Source organism: Phycodurus eques, chromosome 18, assembly GCF_024500275.1.
Source record: "Phycodurus eques isolate BA_2022a chromosome 18, UOR_Pequ_1.1, whole genome shotgun sequence".
NCBI classification, from domain to species: Eukaryota; Metazoa; Chordata; class Actinopteri; order Syngnathiformes; family Syngnathidae; genus Phycodurus; species Phycodurus eques.
The window spans coordinates 13574120-13601544 of NC_084542.1; the positions used below are offsets into that span (position 1 = coordinate 13574120).

Here is a 27425-nt window from a genome sequence, read left to right on the forward strand (position 1 = left end):
GCAACGGCAGACGCAGGACGCTGCCTCCTTCCGCTCCGCACAGCGTTTCATCGAAGGAGGAGACGATTGGGTGGGAGCATCCTCTCACTTGCACGCCGTGATGATGTTTTAACACGCTGCGATTTTGAAGGAGTAGGTTGGGAAACAAAAGTGTTTCATGGGGGAAAGGAGAGCTTTGTTGGCGCACGGGAGAGAGCTTTACGCGGAGGAGGGGAGCGCAGCTGCCGCGCCGCCAGCTCCGACGGACACGTCGCCCGTTCCTCCGCATGGCAAAGTCCCAGATTATGCGCTCGTCTCCAGGCTACAGCGTGATGCCAGAGCCGGGATTTGTATCGGGATTGCCCGCATCTAACACGGGTAGGTCGTTTGCTATTTTATTTTAAAGTCATGAAGCGGTAAAATGGTTACGATTTTGGGATGTAACTGTGCAAATGCAGGCAAAGTGTGTCCATCGTCATCAGCAGCATCCTCATGGGGGAGTAGGTGCTGGTTGCCGGTCCACAACTTCCACCTGCGCCTCGCATCCACATGTGTGTGTGTAAAATCGTGTACTTTTTATAGCAACAGGAACAAGCAAAGTAAGGCTAAAGCACGTCATCAAGACAATCTTGATGACCTCTGCAAAGTATAGAAGCACGAAAGTTGTTGTTTTAGTAGAACCTGCTACATTTCGCTGAGAATCTAGATAAGGTATCTTTTAAGGTACTGAAGATTTTTTGAAGGTATTTAGCCATTTGGGATGAAAGTAGTGCAGTCCCAATGACGATTTAAAGCGAAAATAAATGTGACTTCAAAATTTGACACGCCACAGAAAAGTGTGTTGTTAACAATGCTGGCAAATTTGTAAAGTGTATAAAATGAGGCTTCAAAATGATGACAAATCAAGCACTTCTCTCTGTTTTCAAATGTTGTGGGCACGCCCCGTTCAATTGTCAACTGTCATCAAATACCACTTCTATGACCTGGAACGATTGAAGCTACTTCATCAAACAGCTTTAACGACACGAGCAGTGAAACGACAGTATATATGCTTAAGGCCTCCACTGGTTGAAATATAGCCCACAAGTCGTCGCGGGGCTTTTCCACACGGCAACATCGAGGAGCTCTAAAATGGCCACGCCAGTGCAAAGATCTTGTCCACACGCTGGCTGTCAAGTCAGACTCCCCCCCACCCCGCCACTTGCTGTTCCGTTTTCTCTTCGTGACGTGCTTCAAACATGTAAACAAATCATTGAATTCACTTCACAGGCTCTTCAAAACGGTTTTCTCACATCTTACTAGCTAATAATTACAAGGTGTGATTTGGTGGCTTGCTGAAGTGCTGCCTCAACGAGCGAAAGCACAAGCGACGCTTTTACTCTCTTTATGAGTGCTCGCTTTTTTCCTTCACTCTTGGATGGTTATCGTCGCTTGCCTCATTGCAACGCCCTAGGACTCCCCCGAATGCCCTACTCGACATTGCCCCCGCAATTTGAGCATTGGGGCCCCTGGGAATTGCTTTTAAATTGTTGGGGGGGGGGGGGGGGGGGGAATGCTAAATATGTCCGCTTTAATGGAAGACAGTGTTGTTGTTTTATAAATGGTCAAGCCTGAGTGACATAAAGTAGAGTCACCATTCCACAAAGCTCGAAAACAAACAGCAGACATAATGGTAACAGACAAAGCACACTCTCCATTGTGTTGCCTCCATCAGTTGGCCATGAAGACAGGTCGGCCCTCGGTGCTGGCTGGCAGCAGCCCGTTATATTGACAGAAAGCTCCCGCTGAATTATTCAACACTTCCATTTCCACCAGAGGATTTACACATCAAGGAACACTTAAAATCATCCGACGGGGAGCTTGGGGGAGGCTTCCGGAAGGGTGTTATCTTGTATCAGGGTGCATGGAGAGTGGGGGCTACGTGATGACACAGGAGTCGTTTAATTCCAAAAAGTGGATTATGATGTTTTATATAGTTGTAATACAGTAAACTTCACAATTCACAGGGGATAAGGACTGAGCCCTGCTGCGAATAGTGGTAAAGTCTAAAGATTTTTTTAGACTTGCCCCCACCCCCCCGAATATTTTTTTTTTTTAGACTTGCCCCCACCCCCCGAAATTTTTTTTTTAGACTTGCCTATATTAGTGACGTGCCCCAAATTGGACATGCTGTCAACTGAATATGGAGCAAACACTGTAATGCCCTCGCATGCCCTTCGTAAGGAGTACTTTCAGTCATTTACTGAATGGGACAAACACACAAATGGAAAATGAGTCAAGGTAACAATGTAGTTGAAAACAGAAATCTACCACAAACTAAGATATCAAACTCATCTAATAACATTACCCTTAAAAATGGCTTCCAGATGATTTGATTTGATAAAATGTACTGAAACCGGGCGTGTACATGCACGTGGCGAAGACTTTCTGAAACTTCCACTAACAACCTAAGGTCAATTTAGCTCCTCCCCAGCGTACAAAGATGTTTGTCTCTGAGTCGAGATGTATCACTTCAACATATTTCCTTGACATCAATGACTATTTTCCTTTTAAGCGGGGCTTTGTTGGCATCTCGTGACATCTGAGATTATTATAGATTCAAAGGGACAAAAAATGTGACTAGGTGAATGGTGAATAGGTGTGGGTAGTAGATGTTGCCACTACTGATTGATTGCTCTTGCGTGTGCTCCAGATGACAAATGCGCTTTGAATTCGCATTCTCTACTCCGAGCCCTGGCGCACGCCCATCAATAACGAGCAGACGTCTCCTTTCATTATGCGCCGCGCAGGCCGTCGCCGCATTCGAAATTAAATCACAGCGAGATGAATTTGCCGGCGTCGGGCGGGATATAGTGGCTTGATAAACATGGCCGACAGATAGGGCGCATTGGTATTCAGGTGCGCCTGGCCACGCCGTCCTCGGGGGGCCCCTCGGCTGATAATACTCGGCTTGGAGGGGAGGATGTCAAAGGGCGGGGGGGTGACTGGCGGTGGGCTGACGCAGGCAGACGGCGTGCAGCTGACTGACGGTCCGATGGGACGGAAGCGCGTTGACGGATCGAGTGACCGCGACCCGGCCCGTTCCTGGATGCTAACGCGACGCTCGCTAATCTGCTAGCCTCGTTTTCCGACACCTCTGGACCGCTGTGCTGCACTTGGGTCGCCAAGTTGGTGTCGTTTATTGATTTTTTCCCTGACACGTTCAAAATGGAGTCAACCGGCGCGATTATGGCTATGACTTGAATCCCATTTAGGCCAATCCAGTTTGCTACCTAAAAGGAATGCCAAAGGAATTATAATTTAGAAAACAGCCAAGTTTGGTGCATGGATTCTTGAATTATTGTCATTCCAATGCAGTCAACTGGAGAACGGCAGTACAAATGCATTCTGCTCTTTCCCACCCGTTTGTTATTCCGTCCGTAGCACATACACCCACCCCGGTTTGTTTATTCACAGTCTCAGGATCAAAACACTCACGAGTAAATGCAGGGAAAATATGGCGTCGTCAGTCAGTTTTGCTGATATTGCATTGGACGAAATCAATATACAGGGTGGCTCAAAAGTAGATGTACACTTTTTAAGTTATCTTGTGAATTTTTATACAACTACCGTGAATAATGGTGAATAGTTTGAATCAAGAACAAAGAGCGAGCGGGCCACCCAACTTTCTTATCACCTTTCCTTCCATGTTTTGGACAATGTCATCAGGCCAAGGAGAGATGAAAATTTATTTTCAACATAATCGACGTCATCGCGTATTGTTGACGTAATTCTCTAGCGTGCTTTCTTTTCTTTTTGTTCAGTCCTTTTTCTCTCCCACCCCAACTTTTATTCCTCGGAACGAGAAAGGCAGAAAAGGAAGGAAAGCCCACCCTCTATATTTGGAGCATAAGAGGGGGAATAGCGCCACCTATTGTATATACGCCAGCCGCTATGTGATAATCGTGTATAATGTTAATTAATTGCCCCACAGGGATGAAAAAAAAACGTTTTCTGAATCTGAGTCTTATTGAAACATCGAAGTTTGGTACTTGGATTTTCATTTAGTCAGGATGACAATTCATTACACAGCATGGCAGCCCACCGAGTTTGCGGCCTAAATGGGTTACCCTCGAATCAATACTGCAATGCTGGCGAAATATCTAAATATATCATCTAATATAGATCCTGATGGACCTGCTCTCACGAACAAAGAATTTAGTAGGATTTAAAACAAAAAAGGATGCAGTGTTATAGTTAGAAAACCTCCCGACAAGCTTTAAACAGACAGCCAAATACACATTTCAGTGCAGCATATGCTTAAGTTTTGGGATGGTTTGCTTCTAAAAACAAGATGACGGCACCGTGTGCTTCAGTGTCAGGGTCAGCAGTCGTTTTGGACCGGCGATGCGGCGTGCGGCAGCATGCTAAGCAGGCAGCAAGTACGGGATACATTTTAATTCGGTTCCCGTGCATAATCACATCCACTTTTGGCGAAAAACTCCATGAGTCTGCATCCCCGGAGCTATTTGCGGACCTGCGAGAGCCAGAGAACTGCAATGTCAGGAGGGAAGACCAACTGGGAGGAGTCCTGATAGCTTCGTTGGCTGTTTGAGGCAGTTTTTCAGGAAAACTGCGAGTGTGGGAATCGTGTTTTATTCATGGAGGTGAGGAGAGGAAAACAGTGCAACGTGTTAGGAAAGGAAAGCGCGTGATATATTAGGTGATTTTTCTGCACCCAAATACTTTATATTTCTTATTATTAGGCCTGTTCGATACCAGTTGTTTTCAGACCGATACCAGTAGCAGTATTTCTTGAGTACTCACTGTTATTGATAGTGGATTACTGATACCACTAGTACTTTTGATACATAAAATTTCAATTAACATCATGACAGATTGATGTCAATAAAGACCTCTCTTTCTGACGCACACGATGATGTGCCGATCTGTCAAATGGCCATAGTGTAGCGCCAACTGCTGGTGAGGAGGACTTACTTGATGTCAGATTAAAAATGTTCCCTTAAGTATCAGTGGCTGGTATCGACAGCCTTCAGGAGTGTCCGATAATTGTAAGGTCTATATGAACCATTTATAGCTACCTGGTATCGGTACTTGCCTATTCTTAAATATTCTTACACCCATGCAAATGTGACCTCTCTAATGCTTGCTTGTGACAATGTCTGAGAAAAGGATATATGATTGCAGCTAATACGGCTTATTTGCACATTCATAAAGGGAAACTATCAAGTGTTATTCATAGCCAATAACACTGACAAGACTGCAAGCACATTGTACTCTATGTGCCTCCCATATAAACATCTCATTAAGCACGTAGAAATAGCGCTAAGAGCACCGCACGATTGGGGTCGGGACCCCCTGAATTAATCTGCATTTGGCATTTCTCTTCCCAAAGCGCATTCATCAGATAAAGGTCAAGGGTGACGTCCTAGAAAAGGAGGATGAGGGTCGCGGGGGTTGATTGGGGCTGGGTGGAAGCAGCTCGATTGTGTTTTGATGTTTTGGACGCTTTTTCGATGCCTCGTTTGTCATCTGATTGAGGCTTGTTAACCCGCTGGCGGTTACTTGACCATCGTGATGACCGTCCAAAATGAAAATTAAATGGCTGCTATTGGGCTCGCATTTAATGACATATACAGTGCTTGGCAAATTGTAGTATTACACCAGCTGACATAACGAGACCATGTAAGATGAACTGGTTGAATGCAGGTTCTTTTTAGAATTTCAGTGCTCAAGCATGAATTTGAAACCACTAAAACAAAAGGTATCATTTGACATCTAATGAAGGAACAATAATGTGCTTTACCTTTTTTTTTTCATTTTTTGTAAAAGAGTAAATCAGGAAAAAATTGGATAACTGTATTCATTAAACCTGGTAATGTGCTCCGCCCACATTTGATGGGGTAGCCCAATAAGCTTCACAATTTAACCACCCATCTGTTAAGGATACCTGCTTCCAATTTGACTCATTTGGGCGAATTCGCTCGTAGGAGTTCCCCTGGAATTCACCCAAAATGGAAGTTTCAAACCAAAATGCGTGGCTTATTTTTCAACGCTATGCACGGGTCCTTGAGACTTTTTCGCGCATCCTGTTACAACAGACGTTGAGTAGAGGATCCGACGAAATAAAAGTTTTGGCAAACACAGCCGACATCTCGAGTTTAATTTCCTATTCAAAATATTATTGTAATCATTTGAACTGGAAATTGATAATCGACCGCTGTGGCGGTTTTTCACAGTTTAAAAATCTGGCCTGGTATCCACGGCAATCACGGCCTGTCACGTTTGCCCGTCCTTTGTTTCACATCCATCCCGCTTTGTCCACAGTGGCCTGAAATGTAATTGCCTTGGCCGCCAGGGACATTCCGTAGGCGTACAATTAGTTATCAGCTTTACTACTCGTTAAGCACTGATGAGTTTTATTCCTACGACTTGTTTAGACCAAAAGCACAAAGCGGAAAATCAGCATAAAAAGTTCTCACCTCAAACTGCTTTATGGCCACTTTTTTGCTTGTTTACCCGAATGTTTTTTTAATCTCGTTAACCCAAACTAATGATCACCTATTTTATGTCCAGACACTTCTGGGCACATGTTCCAAAAAGCTCGCCTTAGATCATGTGCCACCAAAGTCAGCGCAATTTAAGCATAAATGCTCTTTGAGTTTACAGCAGGTGTGAGCATAGTATGGTTGGAGGGCCACATACGGCCTCCTCCGCACGATATTTGTTGCATTAATTTAGCTTTTTTTCCCCCCCTTTAAATTTAAATAAATAAATTTATGTTTTATAAAATGATTGGTTCATTCATTTTAATTCTATTATTTATAAACATGAAATAATGTATGAATTACATGTTTCTTTTTACACCTCATCTACAAATGACTTGCCTGAGCTGTTCGTTTTCATAAAAGCAAATGTGGCTCCTCAGCACAAAGGTTTGCCCACCCTTGGTTTACAACATATGATGGATGTCACCTTAATTTCCCAACTTTTATCAATCGCTGGCAAATTGAACCTAATTAAGAAAATTTAACCAAATTGAGTTGAAGCTGCAACTCCTGGAAGTAGTTTTACGTACTCTCCAAAAGGTCTGCTTGAGACTCTAAAGACTCCCACTTCCTCTCCATTACTGTCTCTTTCCTCTGCAGATTTCCGAGTGCTGAATGCCGCTAGCGTCTCGAGTGCACGTCAAGGAATCGCCGGTCATTAAAAAGCTAGTCCACCTTTTGCCCCGCTGTTGCTATGGAGAACCTCAGTGAGCTCCAAAATCCTCTGTTGGACAAAAATAGCAAGCACATGGTCAACGGTTACGGAGGTGAGTTCCCGAACAACCAGTACCAGGAGAACTTTATCAACTACTTTGGTGGTGAGAGCGGCGGCGGGAAGCCGAGAGATGTGGTGAGCGGCGGGGGCGGCTACAATAGCAACGGCAAGATGAAGTCGCAGCAGCTCTTGGACGCCACCTCGCTGCATTTGGCCGTGGAGGCGTTCTACAGGCCCAACTTCATCCTGTACAAAGAGGACAATGGCAGCATCAAGGCCAAGGAATACAAAAGTGAGTGCTGCGAGACCACTTTCACGGAGAAGAAGGCCAAGGAGACGTCCAACTCGGGCGGAGGGGACGCGGCAAGCTCGGAGGAACCGCAGGCTAAGGTGCTGGAGGACGGTGAACACGTCAAGATCCAGACGGTTTCGTACGAGGTGGAGGAAGAAGAGTACGTAGAGTATGAGGTAAGGCCTTCAGATACTATTCTGTGTGAACATCTTAAACTGTGTGGAATCACGATTCTGTAATTAGTGGAGAAACATGGACAAAGGGGCCTTCTGTTTAAGAAAGAAATGCCTTGACTGTCTTGAGATTTCATTGTATGCTGCAAAAGATATCCTGTGCCAGATGTGGCCAAGCAGCCCCAGAGCATAACAGAAACCAAACCTTGCTCCGCAATTCCGTGATAGTCTTCAGAGTTTACTCTACACAGCACAGATTCAAGACACCTGTGCCCAATTACAAAGCAGCCTCAGAACATAAGTGCACTTCCTACTCTATATACAGTACAAGTAGGAAGGCAGCGCCCATTGTGGGTTCTTCTTTCTTTAATGGATTGTAGGCACAATTCTGCATGGAAATATTACATCAAATCATATGGAACATATTCAGATGCTCTATCTGTCAAATATCATCAGCTCAAACTTGAATTTTTTGTCATGAGGGAACGTTTTACATTTTGGTTAGATGATTAGATCATCCGCAAATTACGTATTTTGTGATATTCAATTTAGCGGTGCACATCAGGTGTCGTGCGTTTGTGTAAACAGACACCAGGTTAGTATTCCTGCAGAGGTGTATGAACACTCGTATAAAAATAACACCAAAAGGATTGTTGGTTTTTTTTCCCCCAACCGCAAATCCCATCAGATCCACTGACCTTGTCATCCATTTCCCACCGCTGTAAATTCACATCACCATAAGTCTCCATTGCCAGTTCTACCCTGGGATATTAAGTGAGAACGCTGCATTAGCCGGACAGTTATGGCACACAAACACTCCAGAGGATTTAAGGGGATTGTGAAGTGGGGATAGGGTGTCCAGTTTGACTGGTTGTCCTGCAACGCTACCACCCGGCAGGATTTAAGCTGAATTAGGTGATAAAAACATGTGGCTGCTGAAATAGCATTGTGACAAATGGAGGAAATGTCATAAAATGACAGCGGGAATGCGAAAACTGCAAAGCACATGTTCGCGCTTATGTAACTGTTTGGCTTGTAAATGAAGGCTGAATAGAACGAGTTGACTGGAGCCTGCTCCCAGGTGTTCAAACACATTAGACTCTTGCTCATGTTTTTTTTTTCTCTCCACTCCACAAATGAATAGACGCATATGAAAAACATCATCATTAGAGGTCAGCTTTTCTGGATAGAAAGAGAAAAATACTCAGTTGAGCTCATTATGTAGCAGACTACTGACTCTACCATCTCGCTTCTAGTCTGACTCGAAGAAGCAATCACACGACTACTTAACAAGATTGTATCGTCCAGGATGGTTTTATTTCGGACCAAATATCTACATTAAAGAGTCTTTATTAGGGCCAGAGCACCAGACTGCGCAAAGGCCCTCTTAGAATTGCTGCATCACCACATAGCCGCAGAAAGAATTGTTCCCCCACTCCTTGTCCTTGCTGTTGAAACAGAACAACACACCGCCAGTGTAAAAAGGGCTCAACTTAACTCGGTTCAACACAACTTTATGTCGAGGGTACTTTCACAACAACCGTAGCTCTCCAACGACCAATTTGAGGGCACCGGGATCATAGATGTCTCTGGCAGGGATACTGAAATTGTAATCTTGCGATCACATCGTGCAGGACGTCACGTACGTTTGCTATAAGATGAGTTTGAATGCAAACAAACAACTAACAGACGATAATTTGTCCGTTGCTAGTAACATATACAGAAGGAAAGGTTCCATTCTCCTGTCACATTTATCTCCTCTCTCTTGCTGCGCTTGACTTCATTTGAGCGGCTCTTGTCCCTCTACATTTCTCTCCCAGGATGTATTCTTCGCTGAACGGACATTGGCCGGCTCCACATTGGGGCAAAGTTCCTAACGGCTGTAGTATCGTAGACAAGCGGCCAAAGTCCAATAGCGCAGATATTCTTCGCTTACTGAAATACCGCGCCCAAAACGCTGCAAGAGTGCAAATGGCCCAGCACGACGCAAAAAGGGTGGAAAGAGTAAAATGAGGGAGAAGGTAACGCAGCTGTTTTCAAAACAGGTTTCTGGTGAAGGTGAAAAAGGACATTCCCAGTGGTAAATGGCCACTGAGAAGCAGTTTGTATCAGAGAGACTGAAAGAGTCACAGAAAGGCTTAGAAGTGGATTTTCCTGGAAAACAAATATTGGTCCATTTAAGGATCAAACGACTGTTGTGAATTTTGCCTTTCAACTCTGTTAGAGAACTGCAAGTTGTGCATTCTAAAGTTTAGAGAAGGTCAAATTAAGTTCACCTGTATAGGTTATTGTGGATTTTATGTTTATCCTGAAATTCCACCCCAAAGCCTAATATCTCTAACTTTTTGTGAGTAGTGCCTACATGCCTCAGCAGCCCAAATCTGCCTACAGAACTTCGACAGCCAATTAAAAGGTCCTAACTAATAGGTGGAAACGCATTTAACGGTAACGTCAGCGTAATAAGGCTATCAAAGATTGGGTTTGACATGCTTGTTAGCGATAGCAGCTTTACGGCCGAAGTGTGCGTGCGCTTGTCCGTTTGATCCTCACGCCTTCCCTCCGTTAAAATGATCCGCCATTTTCACCTGAATACAAAATAGCACTGGAGCGAGAGAAGGATTTGACGGCCATCTGTTCCACCACCCCCTATGCATGAAAGCTGCATTTGTCAGTCTATTTCATATTTACTTGACGGTGTAAGCATGTGGATTTGCTGCCCGGGTGCAATTTCAATAAAGGGGAAAAAAAACACTCTTCTTCGATTTTAATCGATGTACCTTTTGGAGAAAACGATGTGTAATATCAACGCAGACTTTTAGAATAGCGTATTCTCCAGCTAGTATTGTACATAATGGCAGGTGTGATTGGAAGGGCTATCCATATTCACTAGCGGGAGAAAGGCGCTTATGCCTTCATTAAATGGAAAATGTGGTCACGCCTCAGTTCAGTGCACACATATTGTTCGCCCTCCGTAGAGCAGAAACCAGCAGCCGGAGCCGGAGTCATAAATTCTCATGAAATCTTCCACAGGTATCCTTTCTCTCATTTAGCAGTAAACGACAATAACGATTGGATCATTTCAATGCGGCAGTAAGCGCCGGCTTGTGCGAGCGATTTGACCACTAGCTGTCCTCCGCTAACGGATGATATTTATCCCATCGCACGGCGTCTCTCTCCCGCCTATAAAAACCATAAGTGTCCCTCGGTGACTCTGGGAATGTAATAGCCTCGTGTGAAAATATACGACTGCGGGGGGAAAAAATGCAGTTAAACCGGGCGAGCAGACGTTTGCTATGAAATAGGATGCGATGGAATAAATAACAAAAAAAACCACAAGTATTAGTCTTAACCTAGTCGCAACTCTTTGACATATAAAGGAATATATGGAGCGTAATTCTACTTTATGCTCTCTAGCTGCTGATTTATTGACCGGACAGGAGCTCTCTGAAATGTCACAGATGATTCAATGGCAGCCTTGGGGTGCCATTCCACAACATGACAGAGACCAAAACTCCTTTCAAAATTGTAAAAGCAAACAAAAAAGGGACACAAATTTGTGTAACTTTGTGGTGTGTATCCCGGGCCGGTAGTTGGTAGTGTGATTCAATTGTTGAATCATACATGTCACCAGAAACATTGGCAAGAACCAGTATTTAGTATGGGGCGGCCATCTGTTTCAATCATTTGATTTTGGTGATTCGAAACAAGGTTGTCTTTCAAACAATTGGCTAACATACCAAAGATTTCTTGCGTCCAGCCCGAAAGGAAGACTTACCCGACTGCTTCATATTGTCATTGCTCGGTGACATAAAATACTAATAAAAAAGGCAGTTCAGACTTATCATAGCTCAATAATCATTAGACTGTTGGCGCTTTGGGGAATACTTCATGTAAATCCATCCATCCATTTTCTGAGCCGCTTCTCCTCACAAGGGTCGTAGGCGTGCTGGAGCCTAACCCAGCTGTTAACGGGCACGATGCGGGTTACACCCTGAACTGGTTGCCAGCCAATTGCAGGTCACACATTAACAAACAACCATTCGCCCTCACACTCACATTCACACCTACGGGCAATTTAGAGTCTCCAATTAACCTACTATGCATGTTTTTGGGAAGTGGGAGGAAACCGGAGTGCCTGGAGAAAACCCACGCAGGCACGGGGAGAACATGCAAACACCACACAGGCGGGGCCGGGGATTGAACCCCGGTCCTCAGAACTGTGAGGCAGACGCTCTAATCAGTCGCCCACCGTGCCGCTATACTTCATGTAAAGGAAGAAAAAAAAGCAGCAGCCTAAGGAGGCGGCAAGTTCAAGGGAAAATGAAACGGACGTGCCCTTGAGGAGGTATGATGATTATCGAAGCTGAATGAACACTGATTTAAATGTTCGGAATTCATTATCGCACATTTCTGCATTCATTTATCGGAACACTTTTAACCACGTCAGAAAGAACATGAGACAGATGAGGTGGCTGCATCTCGAAGGGTTGTCCGGATCTTCGATTATATGGCCGAGCAGTTTATTGGCAGTTGCTGAAAAAGGGAAACAGAAATCTACCACTACACGAATTTCCTATTCGCAGGAGACTGAGGCAAGGAGACTAAGCCTTGCCGTGAATAGCGAAAAAAAAAAAACGACTAATTGACGCCCCTTGAATATGGTTTTGAATATTTTTCTCAGTTGAGATATGTCACGTCAACATACTTCCTTGGCACCAAGAGAGGGCTTTTTGGCATCTTAGGCCTCAGCAAATCGCGAAGAGGTGAATGAAAACTGCCCAAAATCATGGTTGGTAACACAGAGACATAGCAGAGGTTTCTAGTGGTCTAACCCTTGACCTTCACCTTGGGGATAGTCCAAGGAAGACTCCTTGGACAATCCCCCTGCTTTAAACCCCCAGCAATGCCAGTTTGTTGCCATGACAACATGCCAGACTTTAGCGCAAGGCAGGTATGGTGGTCTCTGGGATTGGCGAAAGAGGGAAACGCGAAAAATGGTCTATATCAGATTACTGATGGGAATAGAGTAAACAATTCTGTTTGGGTGTCAGGGTATGAAATCGGCCACAGACGAGGTGGACGAGGTGCAAACTAACAGGTTCTGATCACCGTGGCAGCAAGGTCCACTGTTGATATGATATGATGATAAGATGACAAAAATCGGATTTAACTAAAGCAGCAAGCAACGGTGAATGGGAGCTGGCATCCCCTTTTTGTGGTGAATCTTGGAAATGATCAATTGATGCCATGCTCCAACCACAAGAGCAAAGAAAAAGAAAAAAAGATGACAATGTCATACCGCCCGTCTGTCTAGCATACCTGCTTTCGATTTGGTAAATCGCCTGCAGATGTCTGCTTCAAATCAGAATTGCCGACTTCCCATTGAATTTTAGGCATGGATCCTTGATACTTTTTAATGCATCCTGTTATGATAGACCCAAATTCATTTCAGCCAGTGAAACTAACTTTCCAGGGGGCTCTCCTAAGTGTGTTTTGTGGGGTTGTGTTGGGGAACCCTAATATATATATATATATGCTGCACTATTTGCATATACTGGCCACTCATGCCAGAGTAGCATCTGCTCCATTTGCACACGGATTGAGGAGTATCTGTAACATTTGCACAACCCACATTGTCCCAGATGATCGCACTACTTGTCACTTTAAACCACATACACTCCTTGAAGTCTCAGCGCCCTTTGCACAATGGTCATTGCACCGGACTATTGCAATATTAGTCGTTCGAACTGCTCTAAGTGCTAGAGGACTCTGCATCTTTTTGCACAATTGTTTTTTGTCAATGTCTTTATGTCCCCAAAGTGTTCTGTAAATTGACTGTTTGTTGTACTAGAGCGGCTCCAACTACCGGAGACAAATTCCTTGTGTGTTTTGGACATACTTGGCAAATAAAGATGATTCTGATTCTGATTCTGATATATATATATATATATATATATATATATTAGGGTTCCCCAAAACAACATATTTTTTCACAATGATATAGAGCATTTGCTAAATTTTTTTATTTTCAGGCACGTTGAGGCCCTCTTGTCGGCTAAAAATTGGGATAACCATTTTTCTCAAGCAGAAGGGCCGACACGTGTCCGTGTCGTCCAACAATGACTCCAGCACTTGGTCAGATTTTGGCTTCATTGTCCTCAATTTAGAAACTAGCAGAGTCATTAGAAAAAGATATTGCAAAAGTTCAAAAGGAACTTCTCCAGTGTGGATTATAATTGGCATCAAGTCAGAAAAAATTAATGACCGCCCCCAATTTGAATTGAATTAATCATTATCCCTTGATCTGATTCGGATGTGGTGGACAATCACCTGTGGAAGCTCGCCTTTTCCAAATAGTTGCTATCAGCTCCCTCCCAAATGGAAGTATGGAACATATCATCTGTGGCGTCAGGTTGCCGCGCAGTTAAACATTTAATTTACAAGGCCATACGGTTGCTTTTGCAATCAGCAGAGAGCAAAATTCCCCGCAGGCCTTAGCTCTTTTTACGCCACCAAATGCAGCTAATTATATCCCCCCTATTACGGGCGATAGGCAGCGTCTAATCTAATTTTTGCAAATTACAGAAGCTCCGCTCAGTCACTTGGGCTGCCAAAATCACTGCGCACTGATCTCTCGACAAGAGAATGTGTTTGTTGTCTGGGTTTGTTGATGCTCTTTGTTTTTGACCGTGCGGAGAGGTGTGTAATGATTGCATCTCTCATGAAAATTATGTAAACACTGTACGTGTCACTAATACTGTATTTCCTCGTTTCGCTGCAACTCATTGGTATCATGCTAGCTTTGATACTTTTTTTCATGGCGGATATTACTTGCCATTCCCAATTTGGCAAGATATCCTTGAGTAGCATGACTATTGAACTCAGCGGCCGCGTCCTTTTTCTTCTTGTTTCCAGAACACGCTGCTCCGCTGGTCCTTATCATTATAAGATCTCAAATTGGGCAGTTATCAGCCTGCAGAGTCAGAGTCAAAAAGCCAGAAAATCAGTAAGTACAGTCAAGCGGTTCATGCCGTTCATAACCTCGAATCTGGAGACCCCTGTACTGGCAAAAACATAACGCTCTGTATGACGTCCGCCAGCCAGAGGCTAAGAAGCAGTGTATTTGTTCGCAGAGTGTGGCTATATTCCGAGGCAGTTACACTTGCTGTCCCTTACCTAATCAGTTCCTCCGCACCGTAGAGAATATTCAGAAAACGAATACAAGTCGCAATGAATGTGCGAGCATGCCTCGTACGTCACGACCAAGCTCTTACCCCGTCTCAAGGCCTTTTATTAGCAGCGCGGCGAAGCCACTCCCCTTTGGGAAGTGGCCTGTCACAGCGTCTTATAATGATTAAGTCTTAAGACAAGCACCCTGCTCACCTCTGAGGCCTTGGGCTCCTGCCCCGGCATAAATTAACCATCTGGAGCAGGTGCGCGACGCAGAAGGCCGTGGCGTGGATGTCAGGACTCGGGTGGCGAGACGAGCTGTTATCCAAAAGCGGAACAAGCTGCACCATTTGTCGAGCCCTGACTCCTCTACATGAGAGAGCGAATCTCTTTTTGATCATTTTTCAAAAAGTGACCGTCCGATAAAGTACATGACTTCTGTCGCTTCTGATAACGACGCGCCGCACGCGGGTTTCGCCTAAATTTCGACTCTGCTGCATTTTTAATCAATTGCTAAATCATCTTACATGGCAATTCCTCATCAAGGTTGCTCTTTCGTTCAGCCATGTAATTGAATTTCTGTTGACGGCAAAGTTGTTTCTTTCATTTCTACTCTTCTGTGAGCACAAATATTCATTTGTGTAATTTCTGACAGCGACTTTTGCGTTATGAGACCATTTTAAAAGCCAGCGCTCGTTTCTGCTCAGAAGTTTAATTGCATTCAGATTTGTCTATGACTTTTCATTTGCGTTGTTGCGCCTGCAGACACAATCTTGTGGCGCTAGATATGCAGATTGCGTGTCCTGTATTTAATGTATTCTCTTTTTCGCCACAGACGCTTTTAGCACAGTAAATCATCAGTCATAATGCTATGCTTGGCATGTAAATTAATGTGCCTCAACCATGATTTGATAGAGTTCATGTTTTTCAGTCTTTCTAGATGAACTACTGCATAATCATACAGTCCAACAAGTACTTTTTAAAGTACTCCTTAGGTCTTCCTCTGTTCTCCAAATAAGAGGCAAAGTTTGCTTGCTTCAAGCTGTTTGGCATTCCCAGCTGTTTACTATAAAACTGAACAAAAAAAACAATTAAACATTTTATATTTAAACACCAAAATGTTCAACAAAACCATATAGTTTCATCTAATGAAAGTTTGCACGGTTAATCTTAAAATACAGGTCATGCGAAAGACCATAGATGGGCTAACAGAAATGAGCATAGACATTCCGGTAATCACAAACCTTCAAACAACCTCAACTTTAACTCACATGGAGCAGCAACACCTACAAATAGAGCATAAGAAAATAGTCACAAGCATATACTGTATTTTCTCTGTTCTGTGGGAACAATGACCATGACTGGAGTTAAGTTGGGGACCTTTTTTGCTTCTTCTGTTACGCTTCCAGTTGACCTATATGGTACTAAATGGTGAGCAACTCTAAATTCAGACTTGCCTATGTACTGTAAAAACCCTTTAAAAAATTGCTTAAAAATTTGTGACATCGCTGAAGCGTGAACAATGAACTGTGATATTGCGGGGGTTCATAGCAGTGCTATATATAAAAGCATGGCATGAAAACACAATGCTTAATTAGATGAGGGTCTAATGACAATATATTACTGATACAGTATGTCGAGAATTAGAACGTTGTCATTGTGGGTCATTTGTTTGACATACTATTCGTTGTGTTTTGCGGCAAATGAATTTTTGACCTTGGACGATTCGCAAAAGTCGATCGCAGTTAAAAGACGAGGAATCCTAAATTGTGATTAGTACAGAATTGTAACACCTTTCGAGATCTCATCTCCTGCTTATGCCTGAACACTGAACCATACCACCAACCTGCCAGATGCTCAAGGACCACAATAATGACCTGCCACGTGGAAGACTTTTAGCATATATAATTATCATGGACATGTAAAAATGAAAGGACATTGGGCAAAAAAACAAAAACAAAACAACGTGCAAACCTCTTCTGTCTCGGGAGGATTGTGACAGCATCCATTAGCTCTTTGTTAGCTGTCAGGCTATTGCCTCATGTTGACAGGATTTACGCCCCGAGTGATTCATCCGAGCACAGCCTTTAGCCGCCCGCATATAGCCGTTACGCCGCTCGCTCGTTAAATATCTGGCCGACGTGGTTCTGCTTAAAACAGACTTTGGATGGTAGGGCTGTTCTTTTTTTGGTAATTGGTTAACGGGAAGGCTTGCCGGAGGGATCAGTGACCCGTTGTGACGAGATCTCTGCAAACATGAGCTAGATGGCTGAGATAATGCGCTTCTCCTATAGCTCCCAGCGCACGGGTGGCTTTTGGACAACTCCATCCTCCAATCTTTACGCCAGTTAATTTAAACCAACAACACGGCCAACATCCCAGCATAGCTTGTGTTCTCACTTGCTTTATAGGGTTTACTCAATGCATAGATCGCGCATGATTGGAATGGCGCGTATAGTCGATTTCCACCACACCGTGCTAAACTTGCAGGCAAAAGTGTAGGAAGCATAATTAATATTTTAATAGTAATAATGTTTTCCCATTCTTCGGTTTCATGGATGTCAGAGTTATAGTTATAGTTGTTACTCTGTGATTCATAATAAATGAGTGATTCTTTTTTTAGCGGATTCAATTAGCGATTAAACATGATTTGGTGTGGTGGTGTGTTGATGCGCAATGGAAAACGCTAGCTATATAATATCAACTTGAACGATGCAGCGCTTGGTAGCTCAAGCAAGATGGCGTTTTTTTTGTTTTTTGTAAGTGCCTGCAAAGTTGTCATTTTGGAGATGCGAGGATTCTGCCGGACAGCGATGATATGATAGCAATGACCATTATGCAGAATTAAGGCTTATTTCTACCTACATACATTGGTTTACCAGTTACCTCGCAGGGTGTCCCAATTTGCATTTGCAGAGGACTTTTTCTTTTTCTTGTTCCAATCACTTTTTAGTAATAACACACTTGTTTTCTTCTCCTCGGCTCTATTTTGGGAGTCCATTAATCCGGCGTCTGTGCTACGATTAGTGGGGCCGGTGAGCCAAACTTGACCGCCCACTCGCTAATCCCGACATCAATCAAGTAAGCGGTCCGTGCTGTTACAATTAAATTGTTTCACTCCCACCAAGTACGGACGGTTACACAAAGACGGTCACATAGTTGAAGACGATAAGCTTTGAATGCCAAGTGACTCATCGCGAGATGAGCTTCTTTGAGAAAATGAGGCCCCTTGTTTCATTTCATTATAAGGGGGAGAAAGATGTCTCGACTCCTAGAAAAACATTGGATGACTTTGAGGTAAATTGGTCTGCCAAAACATCATTTTTAACAGATATCGCGACTACTTTTGTCATTTTGACAATAATATTTCCAATCATATTTTTTTTCAGTTCTGGCAATTTCTGAATGAGTATTCATACTAACTTTTTGGTTGTGTGTTGGCACATGCGTAAATAAGATTCACAATCTGCATTTCCAATAAATATTCCTCTTAATACAAACTGCGACAGGGAGAGTATATCAAATTTAAGGCAAAAGTGTTCCGGATGATAAAGCATACAGAGCCATTATATTGCATAACTAAACTGTCGAACGGAAAAGCCATTGTGCCGATTGAATGGAATTGTTTATTCATCTTGAAGCAATGGAGTCAAAATCGAGTGCGCTACTTTGCTTTTGATTTAAGGGTTTGCTGTCAAAGGGAGAGCTTTTTATGACTTCAGCTGTGCGAATTTGAGCGCCATGCTATGCTAAGAAGGAGTTCAGAACATTCAGAGAGAGATTCTTCCATCTCTTTAAAATAGTTAGAGCTTCAGTGTTACATTTGTTTTTCATGGTGGCGAGAGGACACCAAATAAATATTTATCGCAGACCACAAAAAACATGCCCGGATTAAAAGTAATAAAGGGATTACATTGCCTCCTCATATTGCTCAAATGAAAGAAATCTTAAGGATGCTACACTCGGCTGTGAGTCAGAATTCTCTTTGGGTATGAAAATACATCATTACACCTGTTTTTTCCCCCCACTCATTTAGTTCTTATGTTCCACCCTTGCACTAGATTATTCTTCAAACGGGATACATTTTAATGTGGCCTTAATCTCTGATGTCTTTTCATTACCAAACACGTCTCGGCTTTGTTGCCGGGGAAGGTTATTGATGAAAACGTTGTATTAATAATATATGTGACGAGCCTGCAACAAAAAAAAAAAAAAAAAAAAAAAATACAGATGTGCGAACTCGATGCCTTGAGTGCTTCATTCAAAGTGTACATTCAAGCATGACGTCTTTTGTCATTTGGCTGACGAAACGTCGGCATCTCCATCTCACTAAACTAATGAGATACTAATGGAGCGAGAGAAAAAGTCCATGAATACGAGCGTTCATATTACGCACAAGCAGGCAAAGACTCGTCTGCCTTTCTCATTGTCTGAATGCATATTCTTTTCACTCCCACTCGAGCCCCTTGTTGCCATGCGCCCGTTCCGACAAGGATTCGATGCACGAGAAGCCTCGTCCGCGGTCACACGCCCATAAAGTGTGCGAGCTTGTTACCGATCTGTAACGAAAGCTTAAACAAGGAACTGAGGCGGCGTTTATTCAGCCGACAGCCAAATAGTAGTGTAACAACAAGGATATACAACACAATAATCGACTGAATCGACTGAGCTTTTAAGTTTTCAATCAGATGTGCTCAACCAATAGGGCTCTTGTTAACCTGCCATTTTCACGATTACCACAAATTTGAATGTTTCGAAATATATACACATGTATAATACAGTATCCTTTATGTCCCATACAGACAGACTGCTCCAGTGACAGCGAGAGCGAGGACAATTTCATCGTGGTGCCTCCGCGGGACCACCTTGGCTTGGCCATCTTCTCTATGCTCTGCTGCTTCTGGCCTCTGGGAATCGCAGCATTTTACTTTTCGCAGGGGGTGAGAGCACGCACACACACACACACACACACACACACACACTGTGGACAAGACATAATTTTTTACTCGTATAGTATTTTCACTTCCAGAAGAACCTGTATATTCCCCTGAAATGACCCCAAACCCTTGAAAACGGGTTAACATGCTCATCACCGAGGGAGATGCAGCTTTGGTTGGTACAAGCTACAATTCATACAGTCCCAAGTGATGTCACAACAATTGCACACCTGTTGTGAGGTTACGTGTGGCATAACAATCACACACACGTGTGTCCTCAAAACAATCACTTTTAAAGCTGTGTTGTTATAACAATCACACGCTCGAGACTGAAACATCACAAATATTGAAAGACCATCAAGGGAAAATGAATGCAATTAATAGAATAATGAATGAAGCTAATTAATTATTATAGTAAATAACACAATTCTCATTGGAGTAATCTTTATGCAGCCCCAAATGAAGTCACAACAATCACAGTGTTGTTGTCGGCTATGTCAAGGCTATGCAAGGTAAGGTTATGTGGAGTGTATTACAAGCTATGTGTGGTATAACAATCACGCTCAAAGCAGTCACCGTCAATGCTAGGTGTGGCATCAAGTGCTAGTACAGTATAAAATAAAAATACAATCCCTCTCAAAGTTCTGCCTGTATGTTTGTTGGGTGTCCTTCAGCCCCTTGAAAGGCGCTGCATAAATAAATCTAAGATATAATTATCATTATTACGTGTGCCATAACAATCACATGCTCATTTAGGTCCATGTGGCCTTGTGAAGCTCAAGGCTGGAACACAGGAAAATTACTGATATTGAAACATAAAGTGAAAATCCACGCAGTCAATCATGAATGAAGCTGATGTAAGTCAATAATACAGTAAATAACACAAGTCCCTTGACAGTAATCTTTACCAGTGACAATTCTCAATTTATTTCATTTGAATCTTCTCCATGTCAAAGCAAGAACCCTGTCGATAATGAAGTGTAATACGTGGCCCATAGTTTGCACAAATGTACTTAACATGGGCGGGGTTAAAATAGCTGCACGACATGTGATGACATGCCAATCATCGTTGGGTCTGCCGTCAAAACGATCCGGCGTCGGTCGGACAAAGAGCAATTTCACCTCTTGTCCGGGCGGGAATCAATAACTGCTGAAAACTCTCTCATCGCTCACCTGCTCCATCAATACTTTAAAGGCATCCAAAAGCACATAAAGCTATGGAGTGTGTATTTACAGTACATGCAAAGAACCAAAGGAGTCAGCGCATTTAAGTGGAAGTGGAAGCTGGGATGAATTATCTTGTCAGCGGCTAATTCCATCCTTCTGGGCTAATTATGTGGAAGTGAAGGTCATGTTTTAGCCATGGACTCTCCCCCGCCGCACCTTACACGGTGCCATCCGGAGGAGTGACGGGTGGGCTTCATTTTACGGCTTGTCAGCACACCTCGCTGCTCCCCAGTTTTGGGGCCAAAGGAAAATTGAATGATTTTGTCGACGCATAGAGAGCTTGATTGTTGGCCGTACATCATTCAAAATGAGGCATTACTTCTCTCTGTCAGTCCAAGAAGCCTACTGATTTTGCTTAGGAGACCAAACATGGCAGAAATCGTTCTACCACAGGCAATTTTCGAGAGCTCTTTAAAGTAGTTGAAGTAGACCATTGATTTTGAAAGATACCTGGCAAAAGATGGATGATATGGCACGTTCCTTGTCGCCATGCTACTCGTCACCATTTTCAACTGATCGTCAAAATTTCAGGGACTGACTCAGCAAGATCCCTGATCATTTTGACGGTTACAATCTAATCCTAGATGCAAGAAAATTACGCCAATGCCAAAGCAAGAACCCTCTCGAGTTTTACACTGCAAGCCTTCCCAGTTAACATGGATATTTGACTTCTAAAGCCGTCACTGGCAGTGCATGTGTCGTTGTAAACGCAATATTGCTGGAGGTCCAATTAAAAGATTTCATTTCGATCATCTGAGGAATGTTGGCATCCAGTGCATTCCGCATACAGCTAAGTACCGTAAAACAGACGATTCTGCCGAGGACAAAAAAGACAAACAAGTTAGAGAGCGTAATAAGGTTTGCGGAGAGCAGATCAATAGCGTCTTTTGTCCCATCACAAGGTTAACAAACAGAGAGCAACTAGCTACTAAAGCATTTATTGTATTTTATTTTTTTTAAAGGTCTGAATATGTAAACATGTTATGAATGTAATATGGCCATATTCATTTGATTAGCAAACGGAACGGAGCTCCCATTATCGACACTAATCGTGTGAATGTGTGTTGTTTGGAGATGCGGATGAGTGTCGCGAGTGGAAGAGACGCTGCAGAGATCTCTCTCATGATTATGCAAATGAACAGCCCACCCTTACCCCCCTATCAAGTTATCTTCAATAGCCTAACGTGTTCTGTGTTGACTGCATGTTAGCTTTCAATGCTAAGGCATGTAGCAAAACTCTAGCTTAGCATTTTGGCACATTTACGGGTTGTTTACATAAAGTTACAATGCAAAAACAAAGACCTTAATCCCCCAAAACAAAGAACTAACCCCCCTTCTCCACTGCCAAAACCAGATACCGTATGTAATACCAGGTACTATTTCGAGTATCCTCCACAGCCTCCACTCTGCTGTTATTCTCCAGGAAACCCTCGTTCTACATCCCATGTCAAAATCAAGGCCTGGCGGGTAGACATTTTTTTGTGTATGTGGCACACTGAAGTCTGCAAAGTGTCTACGTCATAATAGATTTATCCTTTTCATTTTGGCTGAATATATACAATGTGGCCTGCAATTAAAAAAATGAGTTTGACACACCTGTTACATCGTAATTGCTGTTTGTTAGCGTCGTGTTCTGGTTGATGAGTTCAATAGGATGTGGTTTTCCCGGTTTCCCGACTCCTTCATATTGTTTTTGACGCTTGTCAAAATGTCGGTATTTCTAGCTTGCTCATACATTTGGGCGAGGTTGTAAACGCCTGTCCCTGAATTTTCAAATGATGAATTTTCCATTTATCATCCGACGGCGCCTATTAGCACAAGCCGCAGTCCTTGACATTTTCGTACTAATTGCCACCTCGTAGCACGGCCTCCAACAGTCATCAAAACGTGCGCTGAATCAACAGACAGCTTGCGTAAGAACTAAAACCTCTGACCTCTGATGTTTTTTTTTCTTTTTTTTTTTTTTGCTCTCTCTCCCAGACCACCAAGGCTGTGCACAAAGGCAACTTCCCGCTGGCGAACATCGCCTCCCGACGGGCTCTGTTCCTGGCCGCCCTTTCCATCACCATCGGCACCGGCATCTACGTGGGGGTGGTGGTGGCGCTCATCGCCTACCTTTCAAAACCAGGACACATATAGCTGACACCGGTATCTGTCGGGAACAGAAGAGCCCCCCCCCGCGCCCGAAACCTGAAAATTTAGAGCAACGTTTTTTGGTGGCTGTACAGTTTTCCCATGCCACCCTCCTGAAGATTTCCCAGATTTAGCACAGCAGCAGGGAAGGGGGCAAGCTGTAAGGTGGAAAGGTTTAAAGGAATGGATGTGTTCCTCATCGGCGGCCCAATTCACATCACATTGAGCTTATCCCTCGCCGGATTGATCGGCGAGCGTTATCGCAAGCTTAAGAACGCTAAGAACCGTCTTTGCTCTCCTTGCCTCCCAGTATCCTAAAAGAACTTTCAAGAAACACCATGACTGATAACAGCAACATTTCTAATGCATAAAACATCACATAGCTTTTATGTGACCCACGGGAAGATGTCACTACCCATGTGTCAAAGCCCGTAAAACACAATCGTCTCATGCCAGATGTTGTTTGCCTACAATCCAAATGTGCTTTGTTTTTGTTTTTCGCCCTCTGTCTGAAGACACCTTGATTACACTTGTGGCAGTGGTGTTGCGTGCGTTACCAAGCGTCTGGGACAAATAAAAAGAATTAGCCCCATAAGGTACAAGCGGAGTGCTTGTACCTCCACACCACCCGTGCCCACTCCAACCAGATAACCAGAGAACTCTAACCAAACGACGATGATGGAATTGTTATCAACACACGTTGGCCTTTTAGAGTAATTTCTCTACAAGATATCTGAAACAGTCGCCATGTCGCATTGCAAAGAATGCAAAGGTCAGCCTGAAAGGTAAAGGTTAAAAAATATATAGAGAGGGAAAAAAATGGGGAAAAAAAAAAAACATTCCGACCCCAGAGACATTGTAGCTTGGCACGCGTGGCAATGAACTTTTAGGCTGCGTCCACATTAACATGGAAATAAAAAATAAAGTGGATTTTTCTATGCGTTTTTGTTCTTAAAAACCCTGGCCAGTGTATTTCCAAGACTCCATCTTCTGCGTTTATGTGTAGATGTCGAGAACTGAGCTTTTTCTCTCAAAACGTGCGCCATTATCGCCAGTATTTAAACAATAATCAACGATAGAACAATGAGGATATTGCCTAAAGCTGCGTACACAATGTTTAAGATTTTAACCCCACACTACAGGATAATCACTCAGGTTAATCTTTGAGGAAAGTGGAGCCTTTACTAAATTTCATCAAAAGGGAGCAAAAAAAAAAAAAAATGCTTAAATTGTGTGTCTACCCCCGCTTTAGGTGAGTGCCACTTAAATGATGCATATGGTCATAAATGTATGCATATCTCATTATGTTGATGAAGAAAAGTCAGCTCATTTTTCACCCTTTTGATTGGCCAAAATGCACTTGAGTAATGACTAATATATATATATATATATATATATATATATATATCCCCATTTAATGCGCTGGGAATATGTTTTTCTAGACCCACCTACAATAGGTGAAAATCTGCTATATGGAGTGACCACGTCATTTAAAAATAAATAGTTTAAGTCATCTTTTTTTCTTTCCCACTTTAACTTCTTAAAACACACTTTCTTGGTGCCTGTTCTCACTCTCAATGGCACAGTTCTTCAACATTTTTCATTTGAGATTTGGCAAATCCCCAGATTATCCACCGCAGGTAACCGCGCACCCTTAATCACTTCCTTGTACGGAATGTTTCCTGTTGCCTCCAAAAAACCTGAACATCTGAAATAAAATACTCAAAGCCAAAAGCAAGTTTGGTCGTCTATGGAAGTTGTAAATCATGCAGAATTTGTGGAGAAGCTTTGACAGCGTCGGAATGAGTGGGCGATCAATTCGGGTGTTCTACCACCAGCGCGCCGCCCATACCATGATTGATCGATTATTATTATAATTTTATTTTTTTTTTATATATAGAGGAGCTGGTTATTTAAAAAAAAAGATTGAATTAAAATTGATCAGGCTGTAACGGGGGGCCAGCGAGCTTCTTCCATTTAAGAAACAAGCAACATTCTGTGACAGCAAATGGTAGCGAAAGACGAAATGTATGTAAAAAAGGTTGATTAATTACCCAGGTGACTTTATTTTTGAGTTCGAGTTCACGCCGCGAGAGCACAAGAGGCGACGTTCGGCTTAGCTCCCATGCATCAGTCATAGCTGACATTTATGGAGCACAATTAGCTCAGTGTAATGGCCTCTTTTTTCCCTCTCTCTCTCTCTCTCCCGCTCTCTCCCTTCTCCTCCAAGGGATTGTGTACTCTCCGGAGCGTGGCCCTAAAATAGCACAAGCACATTCGTTTCAATAATAGGCCGCGGTGTCAGCGGCCTATTATTGTAAACGATCCGCTAAAGAAGTCAACGTCTCCACCAGGGAACGCTCGGATGCAGCGTGCTAGTTCCAACGGCCACTTTTTCTCCCAAGTGTAAACATGGCGTCTGTTGATTTTGGAAGAGATGAACTTTGGGCTAATCTGAGATGTCGGTTAATATGTCGTATGTGGTTAACCAAGAGGTGGCCCAAGTATGGCCTGTGAGCCATATAAGGCCTGCTTCGTTCTGTACTGTGGCCCACCTAGCATTAACATGATCAAGAGACCATCATAAGGGGGAGTTTCCAACTTAAAAAAAGCAGTCATTATGACTTGACAGTAGTAGATGATAAATATGAGCTGTGACAAAAAAATCTGCTTTCTCTAGTCCCATTTTGTGTCTCTAATTACACATGTAAGAAACCACTGTGCCTGAGGAAAACAACCATCAGAGAAGGAAGGTGTGACTTACGAGGTGTTACTCATTTGTCGCATTCTTGCGGGCAAACCCCCAATGGCTTCATGCTGAACTGTTACCTTGTTACTGGTCTGGTGGTTAGCGGGTACCCTTATTAAATACAAAATGAGCTCGTGAAAAGTGCTGGCGACTTAAATGTGTCGGCGGACTTCATGTATCTATATGCCTTCCCGTTTCCACACCCCCAAAAAATACTGTCAAGCCATAATTACTGTTTTACCAAACATAACAAAAAGTGATTGCTTTTTGATTGCAAAGCCCCCTTTAATATTTGTTGCATTACTATAGGGCACGGTGGCCGACTGGTTAGAGCGTCAGCCTCACAGTTCTGAGGATCCGGGTTCAATCCCTGGCCCCGCCTGTGTGGAGTTTGCATGTTCTCCCCGTGCCTGCGTGGGTTTTCTCCGGGCTCTCCGGTTTCCTCCCACATCCCAAAAACATGCATGAATTGGAGACTCTAAATTGCTCGTAGGTGTGAATGTGAGTGCGAAAGGTTGTTTGTTTCTATGTGCCCTGCGATTGGCTGGCAAGGAGTTCAAGGTGTACCCCGCCTCCTGCCCGATGACAGCTGGGATAGGCTCCAGCACCCCCGCGACCCGAGTGAGGAGAAGCGGCTCAGAAAATGGATGGATGGATGGATGGATGCATGACTATAGCTGTTTTTCCTCAGATGTATTAATATTGATGGATTTATTTATTTTATTGATTTTTGTATCTACTTTCTCATTAAATAATTCCTCAATTCATTTACTGTAAATATTAAATGAAAAAAAAAACAAATATAGACTTTATGGACACTCTGTATACAATGAAGTATTTTTTATTTTATTAAATAATTTGTAAACTAATTAGGATTATTTCCTAAAATCAACAATTTTAATTTTGTATTATAACCATTACTCATAGAACTTTTTATTTATTTATTTATTCGATACCTGAACTATGTATGACCCCCACCCATCTGTCCATTTTGAAAATCAAATGTGGCCCTTGAGCAGACGTTTGCCCACCCCTGGTTTAACCTCACAACGACTGACCACATGCTTTGTGTTGTATCGCGCGTTCTTTGTTTGGCAACCTGCTTTTGTGCAGTGAGCGGACCCCTGAATGATTTCAGTATGTGTTTGTGTGTGTGTGTGTGTGTGTGTGTGTGTGTGTGTGTGTGTGCGCTCCTGTGTGCGTGCGTGTACATAAAGAAAAACAAAAGTGACATGTTCAAATGTAACGAGAAATAAATGGCAAAAGGGCCTTTCTCGGAAAAAGCTGCACGTGTGTTTCTCGGTGGTTCCACGCAACTCAGTCATTGGGATGCATGCGCTGTTCTTCGAGCGACGGCGAGCAATGACTCACCGAGCGTGGGTGGGTTCGCTCAGCACACACGCACAAGCGCACACACTCAAACACACACACACACACAAGCAGCTTTCGCCGTGTGTACATACAGGCAAGCGAACAACAATTCCCTCCGGAACCGATGACGA

The 27425-nt window shown here is 43.2% G+C and overlaps 1 protein-coding gene across 1 annotated transcript; it reads left to right on the forward strand.

Annotated features, from left to right (window-relative positions):
- On the forward strand, positions 1 to 27178 carry syndig1l (synapse differentiation inducing 1-like). The gene is made up of 4 exons (XM_061705147.1): positions 1 to 357; positions 7128 to 7710; positions 19680 to 19817; positions 23022 to 27178. The coding sequence occupies exons 2-4, from the start codon at positions 7222 to 7224 to the stop codon at positions 23178 to 23180; spliced, it is 786 nt and encodes a 261-aa protein (XP_061561131.1). The 5' UTR covers positions 1 to 357; positions 7128 to 7221; the 3' UTR covers positions 23181 to 27178.
- Positions 27179 to 27425: the final 247 nt, after the last annotated feature.

Coding starts and splice junctions, on each gene's coding strand:
- syndig1l (XM_061705147.1), top strand. CDS start 7,222: ATGGAGAACCTCAGTGAGCTCCAAAATCCTCTGTTGGACAAAAATAGC. Junction 7,711..19,679: donor AAGAGTACGTAGAGTATGAG/GTAAGGCCTTCA, acceptor TGTCCCATACAG/ACAGACTGCTCCAGTGACAG. Junction 19,818..23,021: donor CATTTTACTTTTCGCAGGGG/GTGAGAGCACGC, acceptor TCTCTCTCCCAG/ACCACCAAGGCTGTGCACAA.